Source organism: Taurulus bubalis (genome assembly GCF_910589615.1).
Source record: "Taurulus bubalis genome assembly, chromosome: 12".
In the NCBI taxonomy this organism is placed as follows: domain Eukaryota; kingdom Metazoa; phylum Chordata; class Actinopteri; order Perciformes; family Cottidae; genus Taurulus; species Taurulus bubalis.
The window spans coordinates 23,851,564-23,876,217 of NC_136600.1; the positions used below are offsets into that span (position 1 = coordinate 23,851,564).

A 24,654-nucleotide genomic window follows, 5' to 3' on the forward strand; every position below is an offset into this window, starting at 1 on the left:
GCTCCTTCAATAAAGCCCCAAATGCCTCATTATCCTAAGAGCTGCATCTCCTTATGAGTATACTCTTTATCTACTTACAATCTCGCCCTCTTTGTTCTGCAGTCCATGGCTCAGAACACCTTTTAATCTCCATGTGTGTGAAAGGAGGGGGCTAGAATGCATGCTTGCGTGGCTGTGTTATGCCTTATTAGTGCAGTGTTGAACCTCTGGTTGGGAAATTAATAAGTAAATTGTGGAGATTAGCTCCATGTGTGTACGCTATTTTGTTTTTCGGGGAATTAGGTCTGATGGACTGAACTGTTGCGGATGATTAGTCCCTCATTATCTCAACCCTTTATCTCAACCTCGCTCGTGAAAACCGCCTATTTGTCTGCTAATATTGCCGAGCTACCTGGTAGTTTAATGACAGGGTGTTAGGGATTAATTAACTAAAGACTGTAATCTCTTTTACTGAACTGCTGTGATGTCTTGTTCTCAAAGAGGTGCGCTTGTTGTGTTGTTATTTTTAAATGTGTGAGCACTTATCTGTGCTCTTGAGTGCATGTCGATTTGCATATACCTACAGTGTTTGTTTCATGTATCACCACTTTGTTTCCCTGGCCATTTTGCAAGAGGTACTTAGCAGCCGAGCTAGTCTGATGAAGAAAAACAAAGTTAGCTTAACTCGATATTGAACCCAGTGTTGTGGTTGTGAACTCCCCCCCCTCCATCAGCGGTGGCCCTAGACCCATTTAGAATCCCAAAGGGGAGGCCAAGTTAACGCCTCCGCTCCCCCACGGTCAGCTAATGAGAAGGGGCATGCATCGCCACAGTCCTCCGCTCTCTCTCCCTCGCTCAGCCCTCTCAGAGTGGAATCGATCCTTGATGTCAAAGGCCTAACATTTTTTGGCCTACTCAGCCAGGAGCCCCCCCCCCCCCCCCCCCCCCAACAAAGACAAATTAGCAGACCCTCGACGAATCAGAGCCCGAGTAAAATAAAGGTTATCCCCAGGCTCTTTTCTTTCTACTTGTACTTTTTTGGTGGGACCAGCTTCTCAAGGATTATAACTAACTCCGAGGAATACTTGATATCTAACCTGCGGTGTGCAGCAAGCAACCATTCTGTGCCATTTAGCGACCGAGTGCCATTGATACTATGGCACAGGATGCAGCTGACACAGCCTTTGTTATTTTCAAACTCCATTAATAATCTATGATCTCCTTGTGCTCCTCGCCCCTAGAATGGTTGCAGGCTGTTTACATAAATTGACAAGGACGCCAAAAGGCATGCTGCAATTTTTCAAAAAGTATCTTTGCCCCCAGAAGACACGATAAAAAATGGTATTTATTAATTGGATGGTATCCAGGCTCTGTTTACGTATTTCATATTCATTTATTATGTTTTCTTTGCCCATCTATGGAAAGGCATTTGACTGACACAAATACATTATTCTATTTGTGTGTTATGTCCCGTGGGGCTGTTAATTATTTGTTTTTCTTGAGTGAGGAAACTTAAAGGAAATACATCACAAGTCTAACACCCGAGGATGATGTCTGTTTTTTTGGCTCCCTTTATGCTTCCCTTTCCCCCCGTCTCATGTTTGCTTGTGCTCAAAGGAAATCAAACCATGATGCAGTTGAATACATTAATTAAACACAAAGTTGATAAACAAGGCTTATAACAGAAGAGAGCATTCAGTTTATCCTTTCAGGTCAATCTGCAGTCTAATCATCGGACGACAACGAGAACTCCGAGTTTTGTCAACAGCCTTCGTGCTCAAATTCATCATTTTGAAGACAAAATGTGAAGCAAATAAATGCAAAGATTAAACAATCTATTTTGCCATTTATTATTCTGAAGTAATGAATTCTCTGCAGGAAAATTGAGATCTGTATTTAGCTGTCAGGACCATTTTGGGTTGAGCGATGATTGACATTTTGCTGTGGCTGACGAGCAATGATTTGACTGGTCATATTTACTCCATCACTTGACAGAGTGCGGACTAGATTATCTCTACGTAGAATATGCAAATGTACTCTTTAGCTGGGGAGGAGAGAAGGACTGTCACTGGTGCCAGACAGCTATTTTCACCTTTACTTTATCGTCCATTGATAACTCAGATTGTGTCTTTCCTAAGTTCAAAGACTAAACTTGTCACAATTCAGAGATTTACTCGACATGAAACTCCAAATACACATGAACAGAGACACGCTCAGATGTGTGTACTATATCTCCAGTGTGATTATTGTAACTAGTATTAGGTTCAGTCATTTCTGAGCTGCAAGAGCCTCTGTTAACACCGTGTTTGTTCTTTCATCCACCAAGGTTGGAGTAAAAAAAAAAAAACGCGAGGAAAAGAATCTTCAATTTAGTGAGCACAACCTGAGTCATTATTAGAAATGACAGTTGAACCTGATGAAATTGTATTCCCAATTGGAAAACCAAATTGCTATCAGGCCGACATGATTTCCTTGTGCTAGGACCATGCTAACTCTGCGTCAAAACATCGGTAAATGTATTTAAAAGCCATAATAGCATATTACCATGGCGTCTCCCTTCGCCCTCCTACGTGGACCCTATTAATCTGGAACTTCGATTTGCATGTAAATGTGGTCAACTTTCATATCATCAAAAAACATGAGTCCTCCACCATCAGCAGGCCAGCAAACCATGTTTGTGCGCGCGTGTGTGTGTGTGTGTGTGTACTTGAAAACGGAGCCTGCAAGCTTGTGTGCAAATGTATTTATCTGTGCTTGTATATGCACACGCAATTACAGATTGATATAGGTGTGTTTGCATGCGAGAATGTACTCTATGTGAATGCATTTGTGCAGGTATGTGTGTGTGTGTGTGTGTGTGTGTGTGTGTGTGTGTGTGTGTGTGCGTGTGTGTGTGTGTGTGTGTTTATCAGCTAGGGGACAGCTTGTGGTTGAAATAATGCATTGATATTTGATGTGCAATTATTGGCATATATTAGGGATTTCAGAGAGGTCAAACTAGTAAGGCAGAAAGGGGGATGAGATATGAGAAGATAAAAAGGAAAAAAAAAACATTTTAATATTGCAAAGTGTGTGTGTGTGTGTCTGTTGATGTTTGCAAAGCAGTAGGTGCTGGAGATTCCAGATGACGCTGCTTGAGAGTGAGACTATATGCGACTTTATGAAACATCATTTCTATATCATACAAGCATAATCTTGGAGTTAGGCAGAGTTGAGGGCTAAGCAGCATCCTCTTAAGTCACCTGTTGCTCAACGGAGGAGCTGAGTCATTCTGATGCTAACAACTAGCTCTCTGGCTGCTAGCATCACATCATCTGTTTCACTGACCACCATTCAAGCTAGTAAGGATGGATCTTTTTGTTTTTATCATAGCGTTACATTTAAATATGTGCATGAATGTTTTGTCCACTCTTTAGTCACAACACTGAATTGCATTTAATTTTGAGAGGCTATTCCAGCAAGAGGTCCATGCTAAAAGGGAAGTGTGGCACCCTGGCCTTGTGTAAAACTGATGTCAGTGCTTCAGTTGGCACCATGGGGATCTTTTTAAATCGTCCGCCCCTAGATCTTACCTTCTCTGCCACATTGCATCCGACACATAACACTATTCTTTACGTGGTAGCATACACCTTTCACCTGCCCTGGTTCGCAGATTACCAACTGTGAAGTCTCTATCCAGAGGGAGTCAATCACAGAGCGACACAGCCAGCCAAAGCACTGTCTGTCTTTGAGAGGATGTAAGGAAGGGTAGATGGATGGGGATGAGCGGAATGTGGGAGAGGAAAAATGGAATTAGGAGGCACGGGTGGGGCGGAAGAGAGGATCAAGAGATGGTGAAAGGTATGACAAGAGAGGATGAGAGGAAGGAGTAAACGTGAGAGGGGTCGGAGGAGGGGAGACAGAGGGAGAGATGGGAGAGTACTGCAGGGAGCTTTAATTGGTCCCTCTCTCCACAGATTCATCACTATTTCATATGCTGTTTAACCTTTGTGAGGCTAACTCGCATCAGGCTTCTACAGCTGTTTGATACAGCCAAGTAGAGAATATTTAATTTAATACTTCTCTTATTTTATTGCACGACAAACAAGACAATTTAACTAAAAATATGCATATGATTCTCGCAGTGAAGGTTTATTTGTTTTGCATGTGTGGCAAAACAATCACATAAGTAATAAATGAAGCTGAATGCTTTTTTAGTTGTTTAATAGGTAGATAAAGAACATTACCCAGGAGGCTGATATGAGCATCGATAGCTACCGTGGCTAAACAACCAAAGGAAACATTAGATTTAATGAAATTGTGATGTACACAAAGTACAGTGTTAAATACAAAAACAATCAAAATAATTGAACTGGAGCGTATTGATTCAGAATAAATATGATTCAGGAAGGTTTTGTACTACTGTATGTGGACACATGCTATCTCTGGACAGTCATCCCAGAGACAGTTATTTTGTCCTCTGCTCAGATGACTTGTGGGTAAACAGTAGCATTGCAGCTGCACATTGCTAACAGAGAGCATATGACTGGCCATTGCCTGCGTCTGTAGCCTCATTTAAGTGAATGTTTTACGCCGAGCAGATATCTTTCTGAACATAACCGTAAAAAAAAGAATACATCCTAAGTGATTTCTGAGAAGTGCTGCCATAACCACTCGTTAAGGAAGATGTTACCAAAATAAAGCAAACACACGAGTGAGAACTGCAAGCACTTCCTCCCCATATGAAATATAACAAAGAATGCAAAGAATGTAAGAATGTAAATCTCACTTTAGATATAAGCATTCCTGCAGTGTCGTCTATGAGCATTGATTGCGTTCAAGGTGTCACCATCGGGTTCTTGTTAAATCCCGATATGCACAGAGGACGGGAGCGTGAGGAGAGAGAAGAAACGGGAAGAGAGAGAGAGCACTCGCTAAGGAGGCAAACCTACTTCCCATCGTTATCCTGTAAAATATCATTTGATTGGCTGCTCGGTGGCAGGGGCCCCCCGGTGGCTGCAGCTCTGTCGTCGAGGCTAAGGAGGGAAACACACGGCTTTTCACTTTTTCTGTCAAAACTAGCTTTGCCCAAATGGTATCATTTTAAATGCCATGACAGTGGAAGGTGGAAAGGAGTGTGATGGGCCTAAGGGTATACATAGACCCCATATGCTTGTGACACTGATACAAGTGTAATTCTAGACTATTAGAGTGACACGGGCGATCCTCCCAACCCCGAGCCCCACACACACACACACACACACACACACACTCACACACTCACAACGCAGAGCAAGAAGCAGCTGAAGGGGTGGGGGTTGTGGAACAGGCTGTCATGCCATGAAAATTTAAGAAATTCTTTAACCTGGCCTTGCCTGATCCCCCCTCCTCCTTTGAATATTTTATAATGCCAAAATGATTTATTAACTTGAGACAGGTAAAGCTCAGTAGGGCCAGGTAGAGCCACAGGGACAACAGCGGGGTAAGACCCACGGGGTGCCGCATCGATCAAACCAGAGAAGAAGGATCTCTACCTGTTTTACACTAGTTATTTTCACAATAGTTTTTTTTTTGGGATGGTGGGGTTCCCGATGAAAGTAAATAGGTGTTTCTGTTTAAATGTAATTGCCCCTCATTAGAAAATGAAATAAATATGTTAACACTAATTAGAGTGAAGTGAAGTGAGGGAAGTGTTAAACAAATCGTTAACTCTTGAGAATATAAGTTTCCTACTGGATTTGTGTTTTTAGCTTTATAGAGCTGGAGAGCAGCTGGCTTCATTTAAACCTTTATCCATAATGTTATAATGCGACCTGAGTATGACAATAAAGTTATCTTCCACAAGGATTTCTTTTTTTTTAAACACTGACAGGGATATTGTTTACACACAGGGAATTATGTACACAACACTCAGCACTCACAGCATGTTAGCTTAATTTGTATCAGGCTCTTTATGGTTTGCCATTTGGAGTAATAGCCAATGTTTATGATCCAATGAATCAAAATCAGTCTGGGGATATTTACCTATAATTCCATCTCTTTTATGGCTCATGATTGCCACAGACGTCGTTTGGCCAACAATGTCACAAAGGTCACTGAGCGGAGGCCGAGCAGACACTCGATACCCCGAAGAAGCGACGTCACCGGGGGAAACGGGGAACGGAGAGGTCGAGGATATGATGTACAAAGTAAAGACACAAAGGGGGACAGGAAGAGAAGGGGACAGAATGAAACAAAGGAAATGACACCACCAAAGAGAGATAGAGAGCCATTTACAGATAAATGAGACAGAAAGTAAGAACCATCGAATTGGAGAGAGAGTGAGGGAGCAGCGAAGCAGATAGGGCCCATGGGAGCCGGGGAGAGAACAAAAGCGGCCCTTCTGCTAATTGACTGCAAAATTAGCCCCATCTCCCCCGGTGGGACTGTGGCGAGGCAGTGGCAGATGGAGGCAGACTGGACACCAGAGCAGAAGAAGGAAAAAAAAGAGGCCTGCGATAACCTGCCGTGAAGCTGCCCACAATCGCGGGTCACAACACCGCAACACGTTCCTTGTTTAACAGGACATGGCCGAGCACAGGGAAGGGACTGGGAGGACTGGGAGGACTGGGAGGGATTCAAACAGGTCAGAGGAGGAGGTTGGGACTTCTGGAGCAGGGAGGGAGAGAGAGGATGGGGGTGGGGAGTATTCAGGGAAGCTATCATTCTTTTATGAATCCACGAGCGACCTCACACCTTAGTGTAACGTGACTTTTTGAACATGGAAAATGCAAATAATGGTTGAAATGTGTGAGGGAAGTGCGTACAACAGGGAATACTTATAAGGGTTCATTACAAACAAATGCAATGTACCGTAGTGCGGCAGACAAACTAGCTGGATTCTAACTAGGATCCAAACATTAGACGTTTTAATTGATTTGTAAATTCACATTTATTCTAAGTTAATACATTGATTACCATTTAAAAACGTTTAGGTTTGTTCAAGCTTCTCAAATGTAATTATTATTATACATGTTTGTTTTGTATGTTTTGATGATAAACTTAATATATTTTGGTCAGTTTTACTTTTGGACTCTTGGACAGTATAAACCAAACAATAAACAACTAATTTGAAGAAAAAAACCCCGTCAGATTTGTCGATAAAGAAAATAATTGCTTGTTGGTGAAACACCCAAATTGGGCTTTATCACAAGCTGCAGTATATGTACTAAGTTGTAAGACATAATGTCTACATTCATATTATGTAAATGTCTGGAAAAAACATGGGTGATTAAAACACTTTCCAGAGTTACAATTCCCAAAACAAATAAATATAATAACCTCCTTAATACGAGGGCTATAATTAAATATGTACACTGTTAAATCACATGTGATATTTCAGGCAGCAGCATTATGATTTTGACAAAACTGGAGATGATGCATTTTGCCAGTGTATGGAGTTTCCCCAGAAACTTTTTTAATAGCACATTATGACAGATGTGGACTCCATTAGGATTTTTTTTTTACGTAAAACTATGACCCACAATTGACTTCATACACAAATAGAATAATTTGGTCTAACTGAACAAAAGTAATTGCCATGGCAGATGGATGTATTTTTGCAAATGTGCGGCATCATACAGCAGCAACGCCTTCATAACTCACTCTGTATACATTTGTGAAAAGTACTACATAAATACATACATTAATACTTGCATTTTCTTTGATCTTGTTCAGTGATTTACAAACATTTAAAAAAGTCCATAATGGGAAAAATAAACTATTTATGTTGTCGCAAATTATTTATAAATTCACCATTTCTCATTTCAAGTTTAAGAACTTAAATAAGTTATTAAAATCGGAATCAATAACTCCCCAGATGCCAGGTTCCAAAAACCTGATAAAAGGATGGCTGACAGCAGTCCACTCTCTCGCACACACACACACACACACACACACACACACACACACACACACACACACACACACACACACTCACACACTCTCTCACCATACCACCCTGCATTACCAAGTAGCCACTGTTACTATGAAGTTGAATTACATTGCTCAAAGCGCTTTTTTAAAGTGCCAAAAGCAGCCAGACCTCTTTCTAGGGATTACTCTGAGGAATGTATTTACAGTTTCTTTCTCTCATATAAAGGCTGTATGGAAATCAGAGGACTACAGACACCACTCATGGGCTGTTTTGAAATTCAAAGAAGGTGGGGAGTAAAACTATATTGTCCTTTTGAGGATGCAGGAGGATGCTTTCCATTCTGCGCTGCACCATGACTGTCATAGTAATCTGATATGACAAATTCACATACAGTGGATTAGCTGCCGGTGGTGAAAGCCAGAGCGGTTAATATTTGTTGATGTTGCTTTTATCCAGCAGGTCTGGTGTCCCTGGGCTGTGGTTACCCTGACGATGAGGAAAGGAAATGAGCCAAAAGGAAAGGTAAGGATAAAAGGGAAAAGGAGAGGAACCAAAAGTGAGGGACTCTTTTTTTTTTTTTTTCAGGCCACCAAGAAGAGTGAAAAAAAACAAAAAAAATCCCAGGGCCACTGGGCCTGCTCATCACTTTGTATGCTGTCAAAATCTTTGATGTTCCCCGACTCTTGATGTCGGGGGCTATGAAAAATGCTTAGCTCAATTTAAGCCTCTCGCAAAAAAGGGCTAACAACTGTAATTAAATCATTAAATTCTTGTCTACGCTTCACAGAGCATAGAGAAAATTAACTTCCCACCAACCTCATTTTCTACTTGAACATGAAATAATGATTTTTTTTTTTCTCAAGCTCATATAATTACAAAGCTAACATCTGATAGAGTCAGCATCCAGGGGGGATTATCACATGCATGAGTATTAGACCTCATTACCAGCTTGACTGCAAAATTATTACATCTTGTAATTGGATGGTGAGATTTATACACAGATTGGCCGGGTTTTTGTAAGATTGTAATTACAAGCTTCATTGGTTTGCTACTTATCGGAACTTCACAGAGAAAACAACTGGTAAAATGAAATGAGCATTTCATTAACCTATCGCCTTATCAGGGGAAAAACCTGTGTAACGTTCATGTATGCATTAACATAAATAGGATCATTCATTCTGCCGCCAGATAGCCTGGGCGTGAGTTTTATTTTCTTTCTGTTTTTTTTGTTTTCTTTCCAGGGAGGGTGGGGAGAAAGAGGGTGTTGGTTTGATTGCAGTCGGGGTGGGAGGGGAGGAGGTGGGTGGCAATATTCATTCATTTCCACAGAGTTTATTTAACCTTCATAATCCTGTGTTGATGGGAAACGGAGGGAAAAGGGACACAGAGGGAGAGAGAGAGAGGCGGAAGGGGGCGAGGGGAAGGGGAGGGCTGCAAAGGGTGAAGGCAAAAAGGAAAAAATAATAATAAATTAGTTGTCTAACGTTACAAGGGATGAACTCAATATATCTATTACTTAAAGACTAACTGACTGTGAAAGTGCTCATTTCACGAGAGACGAGGCAGCGAGCTGGCGGGTACTCATGGGGCTCTGAGGTGGCTGCTCTCTCTCTCTCTCTCTCTGCCCCCCCTCCCTCTCTTTCTCTCAGCTTTGATGTTTCCCCTTTCACTGTTAACAAACTCTGGCTGTGTTCCCCTCTTGCTCAAACACAACGGCAGGTGCAGATTGGATGCCCACATAAATAACCTCCTCACACAATGACACCGGGGGATCGATCCAGATTTTGATGGGTGCTGCTGCTCATACAAAAGGATTGTGTGTCTGACTCTGTGTGTGTGTGTGTGTGTGTGTCCGTGTTCAGACGGGGTGAGCGGAAAACAAATGGGGACGAGCAGGACGGGACAGAAGGAAAGAAGGTGGAAAAAGGGGGTAACAGGAGTGATAGAGGATGAGGAGGAGGAGGAGGAGGAGGAGGAGGGGGGTATAAAACGGTTCAATTACAAGCCGAACACTATTTCTCTCTTCTTAACAAGAGATTTCATGGTGTGGGCCAGTGTTTGGCAGAAACAGCTGAGTGCCACTAATGCTAAAGCATTACACTGCGCCAGATCAGCTGGGCCCTTTTGAGATGGGAGACAGTTGTTATTGAACTTCATTGTCCAGATTGGTTTCTTTTTCAGCTGGGATCAATGATGCTTCAAAATGGGCGTGATGTAAAAAGCCATGTTGCAACCTGCCACCCGGTCCCCAGTAACACCATCACTGCACTGGGAATGGGAGAGTGCACCCGTGTTCCTGTAGGGGTTATTCGATTTGCCCTTGTGGAGGAAAACCGTTCCACAGTGGATGCAGTCTACGGACATTTCATTTCTTCTTTCTGTTTCTAAGATCATCCAATTTTGAAAACATGATATCTCACAAAATGAAAATAAATAGGAATAATACAATGTAATATTTGGGTTAGGGCTGATGAATGTCTCCATATTATGTTGCTATATATATTGTAGTATGGCATAAGTGCTGACTTTTCCTGGTTTATAAGAGTATGTATATATAAACGTGATGTCATTTCCTGAACTTCCTGAACCAGACTGTTCTATTATGGGTCTTTACCCACTGAGTCATTATATTCACAATACTGATGATTATTTATCAAAAAACTCATTGTATACTTTATAAAAAGCACCAATACCAGTGTTGCAATATTGTGATATTATATTTTCTCTAGATTGCCCTTATTTGACTATCCAACACACTTCACACCAGATACCATGTTTCATGCATGCTACATACATGACACAAAAACATAACAAATTGTCTACATTTTAGGTTTTGATGCATTTTCCTAACTGAATATGAAATAGCTGAGTTGGTTTAGATTGATATGGTCCATAGTAGATACACTATGCTATACAAAATGAGTCACTTAAGTGAGTTTCATTCATATACATGTTGGCTCATATATATATATATAGATGTGATATTATGTCATTATCATGCTAACGGACTAGTTTGTGACCCAACTGTTGGTTTGGAGGTCCCTGGACTGTTGTCTGAAGTACAGCAAAGTTGTACAAAAAAAGGTGCATGCATGCAAAGAGTAACATCAGTTGTTGCTGCTGATCTCCATGTACAATGATATACTGTAAGCATGACGTGAACCGTGACACTTGCCGTGTTCTGGCCGTGTTTCGAGTGACCTTTATTGACATCGTCAACAAGAGCAGGTGCAACGCAACAAACTAATCAACAGCGGAGACAGAGAGACACGCTGCTCGTCACTTTTATGGGGCTCAGCGGAAGCTGAACACACAAAATACAGCCGTTTGGTACACATCTACTTTTGGACATCTGAGCAACGCGACCGTGTGATAAATATGTCATTCGGCTAATAGATGCTTTGCTCGGAGAGAGACATCAAAATGATTGACACAATGGCGACAAATAAAAGGCCAGACCGATACAAAGTGTAGACATTGAATTGTTCGATCAATACGGTCCCTGTGTTTCCATCTCGGGGAACAACAGTACACCGAGCCAAAGCAATGTCTCCAGCATCGCCACACCACATATCTGAGGTTGTATACTCTCGGGCAACCTGATTCGCTCATATCGAGGCTTGTCATGGTTGTCTAAACAGAGAAAAAGAAGATTCCATGATGTTTGTCCCTGCTCAGCTGCAACGGGGTGATCTAATCTCTGCCACAAAGAGCTAATCTAATACATCAATAGCCTGCAAACCCTTTTGGAACACTGATTTTTTTTTTGGGGCGAGGGGGTGTGCTTGCCCTCTAACAAACCCCCTCCCCTTCTCAGATCATTGTGTCTACAACTCATTACTGCATAAGTGAATTTGACAGACTGCTGTTTTCATCTGTGACCTCGTAGCACCAAAGGCTAGAGGGCGGGGCCAATGGTTATCCTACTCAGGAACCATGATGACATCAATAAGTTCAATCTAAACAGCAGTTTCTGGTGCCGCAGCTGTCAAGAACGATCTCCTGTGAGCCAAATAGATCAGACCAAAGTTAGTTGACCGCTGGAATAACAGCCAAATGTTGTGTATTTTTACATGAAATCACTCCAAGGAAAAAACATCTCATCCAAAACCTTCCTACTTTATCAGAATCAGAATCAGAACCATTTATTAACATGTATGTTTTCACATACGAGGAATTTGTCATGGCGGCTTTAAGCAATGAACAGAGAAATGGGAGCATGTTTAAATTTACAATTAAATCTCCAATAGAATATACAATTCAAATAAAGTGCACAGACAAACAGATAACACTACTTTAAGGTGAAATGTACACTACCGTTCAAAGGTTTGGGGTCACCCAGACAAATTTTCAGTTTCTTTGCAATTTCCTGCATGGAATAGTCTTCATTTCTAAGAACAAGAACAGACTGGCGAGTTTTACATGAAAGTTCTCTTTTTCTGGCCATTTTGAGAGTATAATGGAACCCACAAATGTGATGCTCCAGATACTCAACTAGCTCAAAGGAAGGACAGTTGTATAGCTTCTCACCAGCATAACTGTTTTAAGCTGTGCTAACATAATTGCACAAGGGTTTTCTAATCATCTATTAGTCTTCTATGCGATGCGCAAACACAATGTACCATTAGAACACTGAGTGATAGTTAATGGAAATGGGCCTCTATACACCTATGTAGATATTTCATTAAAAACAGACGTTTCCACCTAGAATAGTCATTTACCACATTAACAATGTATAGTGTATTTCTGATTAATTGAATGTTATCTTCATTGAAAAAAACAGTGCTTTTCTTTGAAACATTTCTAAGTGACCCCAAACTTTTGAACGGTATATGTAAGTGTAAAGTGGCACGTGTATAAATATGAGTGATGAAGGAATGTGCAGGGGAGTGACCGGTAGGAAATAGTTTAATATCTCTCAAATATGTGTTTTTTTAGGATTGAGTGTTTATGGCCAATTAAACACTCCAGGAACCCCCAAAGCAAGTGAAACTGAGTCTGATCAGTGATCAAGGTGATCGCCCCGTTGTTAGGAGTGAGAGGCCGAGGCATGTCCAGGAGAAGCAGCAGGTTTCCACTACTACTACTACTACTACTACACAAAGACACACCAAAGCACCAAGCAGCACAACATGATAACACATGAAAGAAGCCGCCTCATTAAAATTCCATTTGTCATGCTTTCTGTTGATCATTTTATCTTTAAATCTATCCTTCACGCCGATATCAAAAGGTTGATATTTCAAAAGAATACTTCAGTGTACAAAAATCTTCTTCCCCAAGAAGGTATTTCCTTAAAATTCAATTAGCTCTGTTGATAAATAAACGTGGGAATCGTATAATCCGAGAGCAGATTTGCATGCTCCACTGTTTCTGAGGCGGCGAATACACATTTGCAATGAGAGGCTAAACACTTATGAATATTTCTAAGTGTTTCAAACCCAATGTTTGAGTCTCCCTCGTTCAGATTTACCATAAAATTAAACGTGGGACAAAAAGCAGACTTTGATAACGCTGTTTCCTTTGTCCAAAGTCCTTTTGTACCTCTCGCACGTTTCCTATGCTTTGCATACATCTGCAGCTGAATCGTGGAGATGTACAGTAACGACGATCAGCCTTTTTGGCTCTCAGAATCCAGCTGATTATTCATGAGAAGTTAAGTCGAAGTAATGGAATTAGTTTGCGAATTGCCAAAATGGTTAAATATCCGCATGCGGCCTCAAATGAAATGTGCGGTATTTGTGAATCTATATGCAACAGGTTTTTATTAAAGTAAAAAAAAAGTGTCTATTTAATGAAGGTGAATTAAAGTGACAATGCTATACTTTGAATAAGCGGACCGGGGAGTCTTCTCTTCTCTTGAGGTCACGCACTGCGGTGGCAAATAGTTGTGCTTACAATTGATGTCCTATTAAAAAATACGATTTCATGAAAAAATACTTTCATGAGTCCTTCATGTTAATCCTCTCAGGTCAATGCTGCAATGAAACACTCAGCTGAAGGCAGTTAAAACCTTTTAAAAGGCCAGTAAAAGTGGCATCCCCTCTCTCTCTCTTTCTCTCTCTTTCCCTCTCCTTGGCTAGTTACAGCTATTCATTAGCTCCAGCCCCTATGGCAATGAGAGTCTTTAACCTCCATTAGATCTAATGTTGATATGTTTCCCCAGCAAAGAGCCAAAACAATTAACACCCCTTCTCACGTTTCTCTCCCCTCGGCCCCTAACCACATCAAAATCTGGGTCCACCCGTTCATTAGCCACCTCCGAGAACGCCCTCGGGGAGGAAAAAAAAGTCAGATGGTCGGCTGTTGTCTTTAGCACGGTTCGCAGTAAGGAGCCAGAATGAGTTCAAAGAAACTTAACTCGACTATAATGAAATAACGTCTCAAAAACTTTGCAGTGAGTTGTACTTATTTGTATGGGCTTCTTAATCATGGTCGTACTCAATCATGATGAGGTAACAGCCTCACGCTGAGTCGTTGCTCCTGCTTTTAGAGATGCTTTATTCAGCTACAGTCCATCATTATTGAATTACAGTGCAGGGCCTTAACTGAACCCACTTGGACCTTTTTCAACTCTTTCTCTGCTCATCCACCTCTAATTTGCAACAGAAATATACATTTGAGCAAAAATGTAATGCTGTTGCATCAACATAATGAAGGCATTTTAATAAATGTGTATGCCACGTGATTAAATGTTGCTTCCTTATTTTTTCCCCCATAATCTCTTCTCATAAACACTAAAGCATGATTGGTCTTTTTTCAGGGTTATCTTTTGGCACTGGGCTAATGTTGGGGAGCGATTGAGTTCTTGGTTTGATAATTAAAGAGACAACAGTGAAGCACGAGACAGGACATGTTCACTTATGAACATTTCACTGAAAACAACATCTTTGCCAAATTAATACGCCTGCAAGTTAAGTTGCAAACTCCCATCTGATGCCAAAGTATGTGTCCTTTACAAATGTAAAAAAACAAGTTAAAAATATTTAAAAGTCATTTATATAAGACTGGGTTTCTCATTTGTAAGGTATCGATTAATAAACAACAATAAAATATTGTGTCAATCATTCAGAAAGTCATGTGACTTTAGTAGAAGGCACTTAACATTACGCAATGCACAGTAGTTGTCTCAAAGCCCAGCTTGAATTCATTGAGTTAATTCTTGGCAAACAAAATCCATCTAATGTTCTTTTCTCTTAAAAAAATATACAGAAATTACGATAAATGGGTAAAATTGCTGAATTTCAGTTATGTTGCTGGCATAAAGAACACAGAGACAAACATCCTCTGTGGGCCCGAGCCCACTGATATTATAAATACTATAATTGAAGGTCAGAGCATATATTGCCATGTACCTGTTGCGGGACTAAAAAGTATTAGAGGAACCGTACCGCACGTCCAACTGCTGCAAATCCCCGTTTAATGTTGGCAACAGTTCGAGCTCAGAAGCTCTTTGTCACTTCAGACCTGGGGAGCACCACCCCTCCAAGTGTTTAGCTGTCAAGTGCACAACGTCTTGACCTTCTAAGACCCAGAATAGACCTCTTTTATTATCCAGGAAATTCCTAGTTTCCTTACCTATAGGTGTGGTGCAGTTGTCTGTGTATCGAATGTCTCACAGTAACACCAGTGGTGCTCCGACTCTAACCCGCAGCTAAACCGTGGACTCGCTCTGACGCAGTTCAGGGAGTGCGTTTGGACCCGTGTGTGTGTGTGTGTGTGTGTGTGTGTACACGCTTGTGCGCGATGCTAAAAGGAAGAGAGGTCTAACAATTGCGATGGTACATTGATATCATTGATATCCATCTAATCTCCACCTCTTCGGGGGGAAAAGGGAGTTTTGGTTTCAACACTTAATTTGATAATCTGCAAGAAAAGCACAAATGGGACATTCTGCGGATTCTTAACCTTTCCTCAACTTTGGCACTCCCAGAGGCAGGAAAGGAGTATCTTTCACCACAGTTATTAGTTCACAGAGACACCCTTGACCTCTGCGGTGGTAGCCAACTGTCAACAGAACTGCTGTTATTGTAAAACAGGTTCACTCTCTTTGACTTCTATTGGATAATTCAGGTCTATGTGTTGGCCTAGTTTCTAAAAACATGAGGTTCAAGCATATATATTAGGCTAAAATATGAGGCAACAATACTGTGGTTTAAAAAAAAAAATGTTATGAACACTCTTGTCAAAGTACAACAGGCTTTTTGGTAAATTATTTTTTGTGGAGAAATTTTGATTCAAAGTTTAAACAAATGTACCTTTTAGAAAAAGAGATACAATAATGCAAAAGTTGTGCTTGTGCTACAAAAACAGGACATGTGTGTTTGTTTACATAATCAAGACGCATGTTCTTGAGACAAAATAAACTTTCTAAATGTTCACTTTTTTCCCCCTGAATGAAATACCAGAAGTGTTTGTGTTGTCATGTATTGATAACCTTGAGAATGTATTGAATGGAATGCATATTTTGTTATAGCTGAGTATATTTTATTATATGAGCAAGGTGTCCATACCCCAATACTATTTATGCTCCTTAGCGTTTAATGTTTAAACTATATATGAGAGAGAGAGAGAGAGAGAGTCTTCTCCTTTGATTTCTTTCTTGTAGATTTGTGTGACAGTTTGGATGTAGCTGAGTTTACGAGCCATTTTAAATGTGACACACATCAGTAACATTAACACAATATTAGCACATGGTTCCTTTGTGTGTGTTTTTGCAGAGGTATTAAGAATTTAAAAACTTAAGATGAAATACGTGATGGGGAATTAAAAAAAAACACGTGGAACACAGGCTGTTAAATAAAGAAGAAGGTATATGCACCACCTGAGTGACTTATGAGAATGTAGCCATGAAGGCATAGCAGCTTATGAAGAGCCTCCTGCAGATGAACAGGATAACTCATAATATGAGCAGCATGAGGAACCTCTTTCTTTCGCTCTCTTTATTTTTCAAGGGGAGTGACTATACAAAAAAAAAAAATCGTTAAGTTGTGTTGGTGTGTGTGCGTGTGCGCGCGCGTCATAAAGCGACGGAAAAGCCCGTCTGTTTCGAGGAAATACATTGGAAGTGAACGTGTTATGGGATGTACGGCGGGAGGATCCGGAAGAAAGTCCCCTCCTCTCTCTCCCTCTCTCTCTCTCTCTCTCTCTCTCTCTCTCTCTCTGCGTGTGTGTGTGAAGCCGAGGAGCTCGTGGTAGTAATGAGAGTTTAACAAGACCCAATAAATCAGTTAACGGGGATGCTTTATTGCCCTTAGCACGTGGCATTGTTTACCAGGAGTCACATTTCTATATATATATATATTTTTAAACATTTTCTTCTTCTGAGAAAAAAAAAAGAAACAAAAAAAAACGTTAATCCAGGGTGTTGTGGAAATCAGATAATGTAATTATTAGTATCATTATGAATTACCAATATAAGAATCAAGTCCATTCCGGTTTAGTTTTGTTATCTTCTATTTAATGTCTTTATTTAGAGATGTGTGCAGCCTCATCCTCATCACCTCCGTTACAGATTACCATCAGTGCCCCTCAGATATTTCGAGCAGATCCTCGGCCGCTCGGCAATATCCACTCGGAGCCATCTGGTGCAGATCAGAATCTCCTGACTTCTTGGGCTTCAGTCGTTAAGGCATTAAATCTAGATCTTCAGAACCCCCCCCCCCCTCCCTCCCCCCGCTGACTCGGGAGGTGGTGATACGAGAATCAAACACAATCAGAGTGGAAGTGTTCAGACATGAGCGGCCCCCTCGCGTGAGCCACGGGACGGTGTCAGAGAGGAGAGAGGAGGTTAGAGTCCGAGCCTTTCTCTTTTCGGTTTTTTCTTTTTTTTTCTCTTTTTGGGTCTGAGCTAGAAAATGGATTAGCGGCTCAAGAGGCGCTGACCAAAATGCTACAGCATCACATTTTATTGTTTGGAATTATATTTTTCGATATAGCCTAATTTATAAAATACAATATAATGTACAATTTTGAATTTGTCACAGTGGACATGTTTCTGAGCTGCCCTGACTTTTTCCTTATACTTTTTTGTAGGTGCATGTGTTAAAAATGAAGGCAAAGTTAAATTGGGGACTCAAACGTATAATATCCTGCGGCGCGCGCATACTCCACAGCCCGGTGCCCTTTCTGTTCCACTCACAACAAGGAAACGTGAAGTGGCGATGTTGTTACAAAGGACAACAACAATCTGGTTTAAATCCACACACACACACACACACACACACACACACACACACACACACACACACACACACACACACACACACACACACACACACACACGCACACACACCCGCGCGCGTGCAGATGGCAAGAGGTTGAGGAAAACAGAGAGAGAGGAGAGATAGAGAGAGTTTGGCTGATTAAACCTTTATGAAGAAATCAAAGGAAACCAAAACAGAAGTCAATAAAAACATACATAATTAATAAATCACATGGTTTTCTTTAACTGCTTTGTCTTTTTTTTTTTTTTTAGGAAAAGCGGCTAGAAACGTAAACGTCAAACTCACATCGCAAACTGAAATATAATACTTAGATAATACTTAATTTATTCATGCGTTTTTTTTATTTAGTAATTTGACTAAAACATTTATGTTCGACTGCCCTATTCTAACACAGAAAATTAAACTATTACGTCGATTTAATAATGCCGTGTATTAAAAAAAAAAAAAAAAAGATTAGACAATGAACACTCCAAAGAATAAACCCAACTTGGAGGAAGACACTTTAAACGAGACATTACGCATTAAATAAACGCACCACGCAGCAGCCCGTGGTGCTAATTCCTCTGCAGAGAGGATTCTTCCCTCGTTAATTACGATTTAAATCTATTCAAAGTAACTTTGTTTCTTCTGACGCGTTTACTTCCCCCTGTGTCGGACAGCTGTAACGTCGTGTAGACAGGTTGTCATACAACAATCAAAGCCTTCCGTGAATGGACTCTAATGCTTGAACATTTAACATACAATAAGTCCAAACACGGGGAGAGAGAGAGAGAGGAAGGGAGAGAGAGAGAGAGAGAGAGAGAGGGAGGGGGAGAGAGAGGGAGAGAGAGAGAGAGGGAGAGAGAGGGAGAGAGAGAGAGGCCCCAGCCAATGTGCTCCCTCTATATTCACATTATCCACATTGCTCCAAACGAGGAGGAGCTTGCCGGCTCAAGTAGGGGATGCCAATCAAAGCATCAACTTCAAATTGTATCTGAGAGATCAGCCCGGAGACCTCAGGGCCAGGCGCGTCAGTCGGAGCGCAATTGTTGATCAGATCACATCCAGCGGACTTTGCGCGAGAAAAAGAGAGCAAGCCGAGATTTAAGAGCGGCTTGTTGTGACTGCGCGCCGCGGTGTGTCTGTAGAGCTGTGACTTCGGCTAAAAAAGCACTTTCCTTTCCACTCCTCCGGGTTCTGTTTTTTTTTCCCTTCTTCTTCTTCTTCTCTCGCACACTTTTTTTTTTTGACGCACGGTTCCCTGTCGGACGGTACACGCGGCCCCCCCGTGTGTGCGACAATTCGGCTGGCGGAGATGTCTTTCCCGCAGCTCGGCTACCCGCAGTACCTCAGTGCCTCCCAGGCGGTGTACGGCAGCGAGAGGCCGGGAGTGCTGACGCCTTCGTCCCGGGGAGGGAGCACAGAAATCGGAGGAAGCCCGTCCGCCGCCGCCGCGGCGGTCTCGTCGGTGTTGGGCATGTACGCCAACCCGTACGCGCACAACTACAGCGCGTTCCTCCCGTACACCAGCGCGGACCTGGCGCTGTTCTCTCAGATGGTAAGAATTCATCTTGTTTGGCTGTTTTATGTTTTTATTATTTTGTTCGGGTTTGGCAGTTGCACAGGCGAGTGTGTGTGTGCGTGTGTGTGTTGTGTGTGTGTTTGAAGTTCTCACCGCTCTGGGACAGAAATGCGTTTTTGAATGTCTGGCTTTTGTTTTAAATACATCGATTTTCTTTTTATTAGCCAATATTTGCTCGTTTTTTGACAGCTCGGTGCCGTTTATTTGGCCGAGTTTCAAATGTGCGAAGTTTGAGCTGTGGTTAGAAACAAACAACAACAAAAGAAACAACAACTGATTCAAAATTATTTATTTGCCCATATAGGAAAATATATAACAAAAATATGCAATTTACACCAACCACGGTGGATGGAATGTTAAGTTTAATTACATTACATGGAAGAATAAAAAAAAAGCGCAGTAAGTAAATACAAAGTTTCTACTCGAAGAATAATTGTGATCAGATGATTACAAATAAACTCCACATCTCGACTTTTATTTTGTTAAAGTGTGTCCTAGTTTCATGCCACATGCATTTTCAATATATCTATGGAGAAATGTGAGCCATCATTGGCCTAAAGCAGCCCACACACCTGGAGATAATAACTAACTTGGTGTGTGTTAGTGTGTTTGACAAATGTGTGCATGAAGTCCACAGACTAAAGCTTCAAAACAAAAGATGTTACCCCAACTAACAAACACAACATGATCGAAATGTTTGAGAGTTGTGCCCAAAGCAAATATAACCCAGCTAGAGTTCAGCTGAGGGAACTTCACTGAGGCCTAAAAAGTGCTCTGACACACACTTGGAGTGTTTGTGTGTGCGTGTGTGTGTGTGTGCGTGTAGAGCAGAGCCTGGCAGGTAAACATGGAGCTCAGGACCCTCTCGGCCTGTTGCCTCCATGTATTCCGCTTTGAGACAGACGTGCAACATGTTTGCTAATAAAAAAGCTCTTCCTCGGAGGAGCGTGTGCGCGTGGCGCAGGTGACGCGGGTCCGAGCATGTGACGTGTTGAGCAACTTATTTGTGGGAAAAGTCATGGGAAACTCTCTTTTTTTATTTTAATTGTTGAATACAGTCGCAGAGATGGCAAACGTGTATTTGATCTAAGTTGTAAGCAAATATGAAAATATATAAAAGTGTCAAACTTATGCTTTTTTTTTTTTTAAAGTTCCACCGTTTTCTTTCTTTCCTCTTCAATCTTCCAGGGGTCCCAGTACGAGCTGAAGGACGGTCCCGGCGTCCACCCGGCCAGCTTCGCGGCCCACGCGTCCCCGGCCTTCTACCCGTACGGCCAGTTCCAGTACGGGGACCCGGCCCGGCCCAAGAACGCGACCCGGGAGAGCACCAGCACCCTGAAGGCCTGGCTCAACGAGCACCGGAAGAACCCCTACCCCACCAAAGGAGAGAAGATCATGCTGGCCATCATCACCAAGATGACGCTGACGCAGGTCTCCACGTGGTTCGCCAACGCCAGGAGGAGGCTCAAGAAGGAGAACAAGGTGACCTGGGGCAGCCGCAGCAAAGAGGACGGGGAGGACGGCAACCTGTTCGGCAGCGGCGACGAGGAGGGCGAGAAGAACGAAGACGAGGAGGAGATCGACCTGGAGAGCATCGACATAGACAAGATCGACGACAACGACGGGGATCAGAGCAACGAGGACGATGACGACAGGTCCACGGAGGGCAGCCGGGACCACCGGGGCGGCGGGGGCGCGGGCGCGGACCTGGACACTTTGGAGAAGAGACGGGCCTTCGCCCTGCAGGCCCACGAGGCCTTTGACAAGTCGAAGAGCGGCATTTCGGTTCACCCAGGGAGTAAGGAGAACTCGGACGGCAGCAACAGCACCACCAGAGTGCTGTCCCCGGATAGAGCCGGGAGCTTTCCTCTCCCCACGAACAATAAGCCCAAAATCTGGTCTTTAGCAGAGACCGCCACGAGCCCAGACAGCTCCTCTCAGAAGCCGGCGTCCCCGTCCAGCACGCACCCGGCGGCGGGCCACCACCAGATCCAGACGCACCCGGCCTTCCTCCCCAGTCATGGACTGTACACGTGCCAGATTGGGAAGTTCCACAACTGGACAAACGGGGCTTTCCTGGGTCAGAACTCCCTCCTCAACGTGAGGTCGTTTCTGGGAGTAAACCAGCAGCACCAGCAGCACCAGCACCAGCTGCAGGCCCAGCAGCAGCAGCAGCAGCAGTCAGTGGTGGTGTCGCCATTAGCAGCCGCGGCAGCACTCAGCAATGACAGCAAGGCCGCGCCGGAGACGCACAGTCCCAAACACATAGGTAGGGACGACAGCCGCGTGCACGCGCATGCAGTCACAACTCAAGCGACATGCATTTTATATTAAGAGAAGCGTTACATTAATGTTGGTCTCATGCCATATATATATATATATATATATATATATATATATATATATATATATATATATATATATATATATATATATATATATATATGTGTGTGTGTGTGTGTGTGTGTGTGTGTGTGTGTGTGTGTGTGTGTGTGTGTGTGTGCTCATAATATAATAACAAAGCACTTTGCACATGGACACGTATGCATACTTAAATCCACACTGTTGCCCATACTAGCTCATTTTCATGACATGTTGGTATACCTTAACACACACAAAATATCGGCCTATAATGTGTGCAGCATATTCATAAGTGTGTTGCTTGTTTCCGGTTTAGAACACGAACACGGTGTCCGGTCCGACTCCCCTCCAACACAGATCCTGAAGTCTTCCTTTCGACCCATCCATGACAGGTGAGACAGGGTTTTGACTTTTTTTTTTTGCTTTATGTATAAAAAAAAATGGAAAGACCTTTTTATTTTGGGAAAATTAGCAGCCAGAGTTCATATTAAATTATACGTTCAGAATGCTGTGGTTATTGTAACGTTTAAAAATAATTATGTTGATTTATTCATTTAGCAATGTATATATAGCAGCTAACTAAAATGAAGCATGCACGTGAGAGAAGGCCCAAGATCTTGATGGAATTATAACTGCAGTTATTATTAGAGAAGTAAATATGATTATAGGGGATGCAACTTTTTTTTAATTATTTTTTTTATTATTCATGCATATTTATTTATTTGTGTTACTTAAAACAACGATGATAAAATTAGGAAACGCAAATAAAGCCAGATAAATAAAAGGCAGTTTGCTTTGCGGGTGACAGGGGTCTTGACTCCCATCCAACACCCCCTTTAATTCCTCCCCTCTGGGGAGAGAGGGGCTACTTATCAAGTCACCGAGTAAAACGGGCTCTGTCTGGGCTGTGTGCTTTCCCTAAAGACCCCTGGGAGCCCCGGAGCCCTGGGGAGCGCTCTCACCCAAAAGTTTACCCCGCTCTCAAGTAGGCCGAGGACAAAACACCCCCTTTGTGAGCAACAGCCATATAGAAATAACACCAATATATTAGGAAAATAGGAGATTATAAATGTGGATGATGGTTTTATGAAGATTTTTTTTTTGTCGATGTATTAGTATAATTGTTGTTTTTATTATTGCTCGTATTTTTTTATTATAAGAGAAAGTAAGTGTGGGATTGGACTGCAGTCTGTTTCAAATCAAAGCTTCCGCCAGACAATTGAGATGCATATTGAAGCCCGCTGTCCAAACACGGCGGGGTATGTATTTATGTATTTATCTTTATTTATGTATCTCCCGTTCTGTATTCTTCTCCTCCAGATCCTCTCTGCCTTCCAGCGCCAGGAGTCCGCAAGACGCCACGCAACGAGTCCTCACTGCTCTCTCCTCGGCTTGATCAACAACACACACGCGCAAAGAAAAGAGAAATAGAAGAAGAAAAAAAAGACTGTAAAAGACTTTACACTCCCTAAAAAAAGGGACACTGAGAAACGATGACGCAGCGCACAGGACAAACGGCGTAATTTGGTAATATCCTGTGGATGGATGGATTACTTCCTCTATTGTTGTGTAGCCTATAATGTTACTCTCTCTCCACTCTGCCGAGGCAGCCTGGGACATTTTGGTAGGCTTTTTACTTTATAATTATTATAATTATTATTTTTGTCTCTACCTTGTGTTTTTTTTTTGGTGTCCTTTCTTTAATGTAAATACCAAGTGATTTAAATTTGTAAATAGGAAGCGTTGAAGGAATTTGTCCAGATCGTATATTTTGCCTAATAAACTAAATGAAATTATAGACAAAACACACGAGTATGCTCAGCCTATATTTATTTCCTACGTGGTTTTATTATTATTAGTGTTATTAATATGAGTATTTATGATTAGAATGATGTGTTTAAGTGTTATTTTAAAAAGAAAACGCTGGCCTTCTACCAATTTCATTTCAAAAAGGGTGTGAATGGGAGGGGAGATATTGGCAGTCTGCAAGCAGACTTAATTTTATTCCAGTTTGGGAGGAAAGCAGCGTGGATGCATTGAGGTGCTAATAAGTGTCCAGATGGTTGCTGGTGACAGAAAATGGACAGGAGCAGCTGGGAAGGTCATTAAGTAATAATATGGGAACGCCCAGTCCAAACAAAATCAAATGGTTAAAATCTAATCTGTCAGAGAGCGAAGTCGATTCAAAGATAAATTATTAATATTTGAGTTTTGGGAGGGAGGAGCGGCTCCTCTCTGTCCCGCGGCTGATGGAGATCATTAGCTATAAAAGCAGCGCCCTTTCGGTAACCAAAAACAAATATTGATTTAGCACAACAGTCTAATGGGGTTCACACATAATAAGAGGGAAGTGCAGTAATTAGCTGTGATGGGAGGTGATGGGGTCATTTGTGTTTTCATTACCAGCAGCACTCACAGATATTATAGTCAAAGTAAAAGTAACATTTTTAAAACGATCTTCTGACGGTTTTTGATTTATTTTTTGTTTTGCCATGCATGTTAGTCTGGGTAAAACTCCACGTTTTATTTTTTATTTTTCAAATCTATTTTAAAATAACGTGAGTTTAATCGGAGGAAATGCTATTTGTAGGAATTAGAGCGCCTTTGTAAATGGCAGTAATCTGCGAACTGAG

At 41.9% G+C, this 24,654-nt stretch overlaps 1 protein-coding gene across 1 annotated transcript; it reads left to right on the top strand.

The window, feature by feature from the left end:
• Positions 1 to 19,393: 19,393 nt before the first annotated feature.
• On the top strand, positions 19,394 to 23,661 carry irx1a (iroquois homeobox 1a; the record flags this gene model as incomplete). The annotated part of the gene is made up of 4 exons (XM_079227674.1): positions 19,394 to 19,636; positions 20,849 to 21,929; positions 22,338 to 22,413; positions 23,342 to 23,661. The coding sequence occupies 4 exons, from the start codon at positions 19,394 to 19,396 to the stop codon at positions 23,415 to 23,417; spliced, it is 1,476 nt and encodes a 491-aa protein (XP_079083800.1). The 3' UTR covers positions 23,418 to 23,661.
• Between the last annotated feature and the right edge of the window lie 993 nt (positions 23,662 to 24,654).